The sequence below is a fragment of the Aedes aegypti genome, chromosome 3, assembly GCF_002204515.2.
Source record: "Aedes aegypti strain LVP_AGWG chromosome 3, AaegL5.0 Primary Assembly, whole genome shotgun sequence".
Classification (NCBI taxonomy): domain Eukaryota; kingdom Metazoa; phylum Arthropoda; class Insecta; order Diptera; family Culicidae; genus Aedes; species Aedes aegypti.
Genome location: NC_035109.1, coordinates 134867369 through 134877378, shown reverse-complemented (window position 1 = coordinate 134877378; position 10010 = coordinate 134867369). Strand labels below are relative to the sequence as shown.

The following is a 10010-nucleotide window of genomic DNA, read 5'->3' as shown; positions in this document are numbered from 1 at the left end:
TGTCAAAAGTGCCTATCTGGCGGTTGCTGCTCAATGGGTGGAAGTGAGAAAATGATGATTATAGCATTGGTTTGGTGAGAACTGAGAAAAGCTTTGGATTATGGTGTAAGCTTCTTTGCATATGATTTTTCTTAGAAGCCCCGAAAGCTTTCATGTCGACTGATAGCTTTTCTTATAGAAAATTCCAATAGGAATTTAGTTAGCTGAACTTTTGTACAGTATGAATCTTAACTGTACAAAAATTGTATGATAATAACAATATTTCAATATCAAATGTTTTTTTTTAATTAAAATATACTTTGATCTACATTCTACATCTCTATTGAACATTCTCAAGAAAAAAAAAACTTTGCTCACAAATTAAACAATAAAATGTATCCCTACTAACTGGACGCTGATTACTACTACGCAAATCAAAAACAAATCGACGTATCTTATGGGATTGGTTAAATTGCAGTATAACATGGCAGTGGCTATATGCTATATGCTATTTATAAAATTTTCAATACCTTCGAAAACGTATGTCTTATGGTTAGAAGAAGACTTCCTGAAAGTTTCAACACATTTGGTTGGTCGATGAGCTGGTGCATTTGCATTGAAATTAATATGGGATTTTCAGCTCAAACATATAGGAAGCAGCTCAGGGCTGAAAGTCTAGTAAACAAAGTGAATAACAATAATATTGTTGAACCAAAATCAAAGAGAATTCTAAAAGCTTAGCAATTACCGAAGAAACATTTTTCCCCACGCCTGCAAGGACTCCAAATGTAAAAAATATCAAATCTGTAACGCTTGTTGTTAATTAAAGTAATCAAATTAAATTAATTAAAACTATCGGATTGAAATAAAATAAACAACATATTTTTACAATTGCTCTATTTTGTTCTCCAAAACTACCTGGGTGCTTGAAATTTGATGTCAATTTAGCGAAATATTATTTAATCCTCATTTTGATCTTCTGTCACTCATAAACAATACTTAAAAGAACTTCATTTACACAGTTGACATATTTTTGAGACTATTACTTAACACGGACATGACTTTTATGGGATTCTTACAGGATTCCAAAAGTATTTCTACCGGATTCTGTCAGAAATAGTTATTGTTTTCCACATAACTCTCACAGGATTTCCTAAACTCACACCGGATCCTCTCAGAATGTCCACAGAACATTCACAAGAGTCCCAGCTTTCCTGTAAGATTCCCAATGTATTTTCAAACTATTTGCCCACTATTTCCGGAGTATTTACACAACACTTGTACAATATTTCAACATAACTCTCACTGGATTCCCATATTATTGCCACTAGAAGCTCAAGATTGTCACATAAATCCTAGGATTCCCATTTGATCATTCCCACAGGAATGCCAGAATCCACATTGGCGTATCAGACTATCCACAGAATATCCAATATCCTCACTGAAATTTCAAGTTCCACACTGACACACTAGGGGTCGGCCATAAATGACTTAGCATTTTAGGGGGAGAAGGGGCTTCACAAATTTGTGACGATGTGTGACGAGGGGGAGGGAGGGGTCCCAACTAGTGGACGTAGCATTTTAAATCATTTATCAATATTAACTAGATTTTCTTATCGATTTGTTTTGATATATCAGTGCTGTTGATAGAACAGCCTGGATAATAATGAAGACATCCAATTCCAGTGTTACCAAAATTGTCCTATCATTCAGTTTTTCAAATCACACCATAATTCAGCGAAAGATAATTTTTATTATTTCATTGTTCCATTATCGGTTATGTGAGAATTTCAGTATAGGGAACAATGCTTAAGTTTAGTTGAAACATTAATGAAGATGATTGTATAAAAATCGCTGATTTTTGTAACATTCCAAATATTACAATTGTTACTTTTTCTCTATCTGGCTACTGTTTGCTGAATTAAGAGAATAATGACGAAGATTCCTTTCAAATTGAGGTATTTTGTTGATCATATTCACTGAAATCTATTTGTTATTTTGATAATTAAAAAAAAAATAACATAACGAAATTACTGTTCAATATATCATAAAATATTTTTAACCCTTACTCATTGCTGTTAGCTTTATCAATCCGTACAAGATTTTCACCTTTTTTCAAATTTTTCAGCTGTAAATTTGTTTTTGGTTTTAACAACAGTAAAATTACTTCAAATTACATTTAAACTGCATAAACTGGGAATCAAAAATAAAGTAAGGGGGGAGGGAGGGCTAATATGCTACATATTTTTTTTGTGACTAAATGCAATGAGGAGGGGAGGGGGTGTAAAAGATCAGGGAAAAAAGCTACATCATTTATGAACTATGAACCACACAACAGTCTCAGGATCTACACTGAACTACATTAAACTACGCTGGAATCCCAGTATCCACATTGGAAGCCGAGGATCCACAATCCAGTAAGACAATCTACACTAGAATCTCAGGATCTACACTTAAATTCTAGTATCCAGACTGAAACACATGGATACACATTGCAATTCCAGGATCCAAACTGAATTTCCAGCATTCACATTGAAACTCCAGAATCCTCAATGGAATCCATAGATATACACTGGAATCCCAGAATTCACAAAATAATTCTGGTATCCACACTGGAATGTCAGAACCTGTAATGAAATTCCATAATTCACACTGGATACTCAGGATCCACAGTGGAACCCCAAGATCCACACTAAAATCCCATTATCCACACTTGAAGATTGATACTGATATCTGCGGATCCACACCAGAAACACAACAGCTACACTGCAATCCCATGTTCCACATTGGAGTCTTAGGATCTACACTGGAATTCCAGGATCCACACTGGAGTCCCAGGATTAACAATGGATTTCCAGGATCCACATGGAAATCCCAGTATTATTTATTTATTTACTTGGTGTTACATCAATTAGTTCAATTAAACCTCGTTAACGATGGGGATTTTTATTTTATTTCCGTACAAAGTGGGCCGAAGGGTCTCAGATTTTCATGAAACTTTTTCCACAGGCAGGGCTCATCAATATATGAATAAAAAAAATCAGGGTCGCTTATTTTCCCGGAAAACTCAGTTGAATTTTTTTTGTTTCCCTCTGACACTACTTACTTTGAAAAATCATAACTCAAGAACGAAGCATCGTAGAAACAAAGTTTATTTATGAAAATGAAAGAAATTTTTTTCAGAAATAATATAAAAATATTAACTGGAAAAAGTTTTCCACAAAATTTTCCACCGTTGAGAAAGTTCGTAAAGAAAAGCCGGAAAAACTATGCTCCAATCGTGGAAAATTTTCAAAAGAATATTTCTGAGAAGATAATTTTATAAGCTTTAATCGCTGAAATTTTTGAAATGTACTTTTTTTCGTTTTTGAGTTATGGTCAATTTTGTAAAAAATGTGCAAATGTGCCATTTTGAGCCTTTTCTTTGAAAAATCATTCAAGAAAGAAGCATTGTAGAAACAAAGTTTTTTTTATGAAAATGAAAGCAAATTTTCTCCGAAATAAAATAAAAATATTAACTGGAAAAAGTTTTCCACAAAATTTTCCATCGTTGAGAAAATTCGTAAAGAAAAGCCGGAAAAACTATGCTCCAATTAGTGGAAAACTTTCAAAAATATATTTTTGAGAAGGTAGTTTCATAAGCTTTAATCGCTGAAATTTTTGAAATGTACTTTTTTTCGTTTTTGAGTCATGGCCAATGCTTTCATTTTCATAAAAAAAAACTTTGTTTCTAGGATGCTTCGTTCTTGAGTTATGATTTTTTAAAGTAAGTAGTGTCAGAGGAAAACAAAAAAATTTCAACTGAGTTTTCTGGGAAAATAGACGACCCTGAATGTTTCTCAATTTTGTTTAATCATATATTGATGAGCCCTGCCTGTGGAAAAAGTTTTATGAAAATCTGAGACCTTTCGGCCCAAACCCGTACGGAAATAAAAAAAAAATCCCCCGAAGTTACGCCAATTTACTCGGTCCATGGCTGTGTCCCTCCAACTTCGATTTTGGCCCACGCTCTCCAGATCTTTTTCTACCTGATCAATCCACCTCACTCGCTGTGCTCTCCGTCTTCTTGTACCAACTGGAGTCGAGGCGAACACCATCTTTATCCAGTAGTCTTGCAACATACCCTACCCAACGCACCCTTCCGGCTTTCGCCACCTTCTGCATACTGGATTCGCTATAGAGCCTAGCGAGTTTGTGGTTCATTCCCGCCGTCACACACCGTTCTCATGCACACCGCAAAATATGGTTCTAAGCACACTTCGTTCGAACACTCCAAGTGCTTGCAGGTCCTCTTCCAGCTCCATGTCCATAGAGGACCACCGGTCTTATTACCGTTTTGTACATGGTACATTTGGTGCGGGGTTGATTCTTTCTCGATTGCAGCTTCTTCTGGAGCCCATAGTAGGAAGTCGCGCCTCCTCTGATGATGCGTCTACGTATTTCATGACCAACGTTGTTATCGTTAACAAGGATTCTCAAAAGTATCCCTGTCTATTGTAACACTGATTCCTAGGCGGGCTCTGTCGCACTCGGTTCCGCCTATCAGCATGTACTTTGTTTTTGACTTCTGATTTTATGAAAATCATACCTCGGTTATTGAACCCGGCTCTCCGCATGACACATGCTAGTACGATATTGAACAGCAGGCACAAAAGCCTATCACCCTGTCGAAGTCCCTGGAGGGAATCGAACGAACTGGAAAGTTCGCCCGAAATCTTCACGCTATTCTGCACACCTTTCATCGTTGCTCTTATTAGCCTTGTGTGCCGGGAAAGCTGTACTCGTTCCAAATTTTCCATAGCTCTTTGCGATCAATGCTATCATAAGCCACTTTGAAATCGATGAACAGGTGATGCGTTGGGACTTGGTATTCACGGCATTTCTGGAGGATTTGCCGTACAGTGAAGATTTGGTCCGTCGTCGAGCGGCCGTTGATTAAATCAGCTTGATAAGTTCCCACTTACTCATTTGTTTTTGTTGTTAGACGACAGGAGATAATCTTCGAAGGCGGCATTCAGGATAGTGATCGCATAATAGTTTTTATATTCCAGTTTGTCGCCCTTCTTGAAGATGGGGCGTATGTCCCCTTGATTCCACTCCTCCGGCAGCTGTTCCGTTTCTCAGATTCTGACAATCAGCCGATGCAGGCAAGCGGCCAACCTTTCCGGGCCCAATTTGATGATTTCAGCTCCAATACCATCCTTACCAGCTGACTTGTTGTTCTTGAGCTGGTTGATGGCATCTTTAACTTCCCTCAATGTTGGAACAGGTTAGTTTCTTTCATCCGCCGTGCTGACGTAGTCACTTCCTCCGCTGTTATGACCCTCTGCGCCTGTGTTCTCCGTATCCCGATATCCACACTGCAATCGCAGGATCCACACAGGAAAATCAGGATCAATACTCGAATCCAAGGATTTATACTGGAATTCAAGGATCCACACTGGTAACTCAAAATCCCCACTTGTATCCCGATATTCACACTGAAATCCAAGGATCCACACCGGAAACCCTTGGATTCACACTGGAATCCCAGGATTCACCTTGGAATCCAAGGACCTATCTCAGGATCCACACTGAAATCCGTCTACATTGGAATTCTAAGATCCACACTGGAATCCCAAGGTCCACACTAGGGTCCCAGAATCCACACTGGAGTTTCAAGATATACACTTGAGTCTCAGGTTGCCTAATGAATTCCTAGAATCCACATTAGAGTTCCAGTATCTACATCGCAATCCCAGGACATACATTGGAAACCAAAGATTCTTATTGGAGTTTAAGGATCCATACTGTAATCTCAGGATCCACACTTGATTCTCAGTATCCACATAACTACGCAACAATCTTGAAATCCACACTGGAACACCAGGATCCAGACTGGAACGATACCAGGATTTATACTGGAACACGAGGATTCACACTGGAATCCCTGAACCCACACTGGAATACCAGGATACATACCGAAATCTTAGGACTCACTCAGAAAACCATGGATCAGCACTGAAATTCCCCGATCTATGCTACAATCTTAGGAACCATACTGAAATATCTGGATCCATACTGTAACACGTGGAACACATGGAACCCAAGGATTCTTACTGGAATTCCAGTATCCACAATGGAATCCCAACATGCATACTAGAATCGTAGAATCCACAATGGATTTTCAGGATCCATACTGAAATCCTAGGTCCCACACTTGAATATCAGTATCCATATTGGAATATAAGAATCTTCACTGGAATCTCCACATTCACACTGGCATCCCAGAGTCCATATTGAAGTCTCAGGACGCACAGAGGAAAACAAGCTTTAACGCTGGAATACTAGAATTCACACCCGTATACCAGATTCCTTTACTGGGAACCAAGAATTCCTGTCAAAATCACATAACAATCCCTGGACCCACATTGAAATCCTACAATCCACACTACAATCTACACTGAAATTTCAGGATCCACACTTAAAATCCAGAATCCACATTGAAATCACAATATCCATACTTTAATCCCAGGATTCACACTGAAATACCAGGGCCTATACTGGAATCCCAATATTCGCACTGGAATCCAAGGATCCACACTGGAACACTAAGATTCTACATAACAATTCGTGGACTCATACTGGAATAAAGGGATCCACATTGAAATACCAGAATTCACACTGGAGTTCCATCCTGCTATCCCAAAATGCATGCTGAAATCCTGTAACCCACACTACATTCTCAGGATATTCACTGAGATTCCACGAACTTTATTATCCATATTACATTGGAATCCAAAATTCTATACTGAAATTCTGCGATGCACATTACAAGCCCTGTATCCATACTGAAATCCTACAATCTACACTACAATTTCAATATTTACATGCGAATCAAAGGATTCACACTGAAATACTAGGAACCACACTAAAATTCTACAACCTACACTACAATCCTAGGATGCACACTACATTCAAAAGATCCACACTGAAATACCAGGATTCACATTGGAGACCTAGGATCCAATCCGAAATCCTAGTATTTATTTTGCAATCTCAGAATCCACACTGGTTTCCCGGGTCCATTCTACAATCGTTCATGAATCTCTGACATGGAAGCCACGCTTATTGTAATATAAGACAAGAGCTGCTGACAAAAACTGAAATATTTTATGGTTACAGCGCAACCAAGTGAATGAAATCAGAATTAAAAACCTGTCGTTAGACTACACTTGAGCTCTTTTACAACTTTGCCGAAGATATAATCATTCCATTTTGTTTAAAAATATAACTATATTCATAAAAGTAATTTATCTCAAAATAGTTCACTGGGCGATCCAGGCTTCTGATCTCAATATAGATCACTGGGCATCAATAGGTAAAGATGGATTAAGAGTTTGAGATCATCGTCTTTAATAACGGTTTTAAATTTTACCTCACGTTTTGGTATTGCAATGCTCTTTGCTACAATAATGGACTCTGTCAATGTTTCGAGAGTTTTGTTTGCAAAGATATGTTAACATCCAGATTACTATCGATGTATGTGTAATTGGCGCAATTCAAAATTTAAAAAAAAGTTTGAGGATACAATATCCCATGTCTGCTGTACTATCCTTGCGGTAAAAACAGTTTTCTGTGAAATTATAAGCTGTTTCGGCGGTGATTTATAGGTGGCCCAAAGATGATACAGGTTTATATGGATATTTTTTTTTTGCTTTCCGAATGTTTTGATCATGCTTAAAACATTTTAAATGCGATTATTTTTTTATTTATCTAGTTAATATGGGGTTACATTGATCACACATGTAAACTATGATCAGTAATACTGAAATGCCGTTACTTACCAAAACCTTGGCCCCTGAAGCCAAATATGAAGGCCAAAGTTTTACAAAGAATTACTTTTTGAGTTTTTTTTTTAATCAAGGACATCTTACACCGCGGAATATGCACGCCTAAGGGAAGGCAATTTCCTAAGGAAATTCTGCATTCTTCATAATGATTCGACGATTTTGTTGAATTAAGAATACTTATGAAAATTCTGACAACGGAACTGATGCCAGTTTTAGTAGAAACCGCATTTCTTGCTTATATTGTTTACAAAACTTAAGTTAGTCATGAATCTTTGATTGTTACATCCATAATCATAGAAATTATTATTTTGAAGAGTTGTAAAATTTGCGTATTAATGCGTATTAACAAACTTATTTTCTACAAGAACCATTATTTCCATTTTCACGCGAAAGAGAGAAAATGCATTGGAAATATTTCATCGATAAATATGGATATTCCGATACCTTGCTCATTGATCGGTACTTTCAACGGAATTTAGAACCATGTTGTAATGTATAATCATGCAAAACAATGTTTTTGAGAGCCTGTGTAGAAATCTCATCAAATTATAATTTCTCTGCAGACATACATTCATGTTTAGAAAAGGGGATCAAGTCTCTCCAGTGTTTGTTTAATGTGGTCATGGTATCTATGGGAGAAAACATTATCATAAAATTAATTATCTCCGAGACAAACGCCAATTAGAAGCTTAAACCGCCTCCTTCCATTTGGCGCTAAAACGAGAATGTAAAACGATTTTTTTTGCGATTTTTAGAACAAATTCGAAGGAATCAATTATTTTTTGAGGAAACTATTGCCCAAAATATGTATGGAATAATGATCCCCGATAGATCATTTTATCTAAGCACCAAACAAAATGGGAGGGCCTTTGCTATCAATTGGTCAGTATATCGGAGATACTTATTATTTTTAGATGTTGTTTTTCTACCATAGACACCGTGTTACACTAGCATCAACTTTACTAAGATTAATCGATGTTCAATATGGAAATAAAAAATCACTTTCACAAACAAATTTCCAAACTCTACCTTCCGATTCAATGTGCACATCAAACATTTATTCGTTACTTAATTGTACAATACGCCGCGTAGTTTGCGATTCCGCACATATTTTTCCCACGTACAATCCTCATGTAGCCATTTTCACCCCAAGTTCCCCACCAATTTTTGATGATCCAATAGGTTGGGGTGTACCCTACAACCAACACTGCGTGGTTCAATTTCGAACTATCACAATCTGCGCTGTCGTAGATTCCGGATCTGGAAAATAAAAATCACTCTATGTAATATCGATGGAGTATCTTAGGCTACGGCCAAAACTTACTGGTACAACTGGAATGATTTAGGTTCTGCATTCAAACTGACCGCCACCGGACCAATCTTCCAAACGGCGAACGCCAGAGCATCTTCCTTTTTCGGTAGGATTCCCCAGTCACTGATGTTGCAAATGGCTAAATCCGGATTGAAGCGACACGTACCTGCCTGGAATAGTTATGCAGAATAGCTTAGTAATTGATTGAAAATCACTTTTGAAAATAATCTGATGAATTAAAGAGAAATAAAACCGAATATGCCAGAGCAGTAAGCAGTCGATGATCAGGAATCTGAAACGATAACAATGAAAAAGGAAACTTTTGAAAATCAATTCGGTGATTTAAAAATAACACAATTCTTCATCGAAAAAGGATGTCGGCTCGCTTTCAACCGCTTTTTGATATCAACTACCCCCAATGACCAGCACAAATCGAATGCAAGAGGTGTTTGATTACAGAGCTGAGCCGCGAGCTCTGACTGACGACTGTATGCAAATGCTGGCTGCCGGATTGTGCACCCAAAGTCGACATTGAGGCTGGCAAAAAAAAAATGCAGACTTGCGATAAATTGTTGATGTTGAGGTAAATAAATAAACGGAACTCCGGCGGGTAAGCATTCGTTGTCATGTTTTATGACGAGTGCGGTTTAACCTACAAAAGGCTACGTGAAAAGTGAACTGCCGGAACCGATCATGTTTCAAACAACGGAACGGTACAATTTTCGGGGATGATGTAGCACGATTTTGGGTGTCCCCGTCGATTGTTCGGCTTGTGCAATGATTCCTATGGAATGCATGCTTTGTTTGGTATTGAAATGCGAATTAAAATGCAGATGTAATGCTGTATATCTACTTCAAAAGGAATATCTTATTGTTTTCTTCTTATG

At 37.5% G+C, this 10010-nt stretch overlaps 1 protein-coding gene across 1 annotated transcript; it reads right to left on the bottom strand.

The window, feature by feature from the left end:
* Positions 1-8841: 8841 nt before the first annotated feature.
* On the bottom strand, positions 8842-9302 carry LOC5571476 (cathepsin M; the record flags this gene model as incomplete). Its single annotated transcript, XM_021850722.1, has 2 exons — positions 8842-9071; positions 9136-9302. Coding segments are annotated over 2 exons (363 nt in total), but the record flags the coding sequence as incomplete, so codon positions are not given.
* Between the last annotated feature and the right edge of the window lie 708 nt (positions 9303-10010).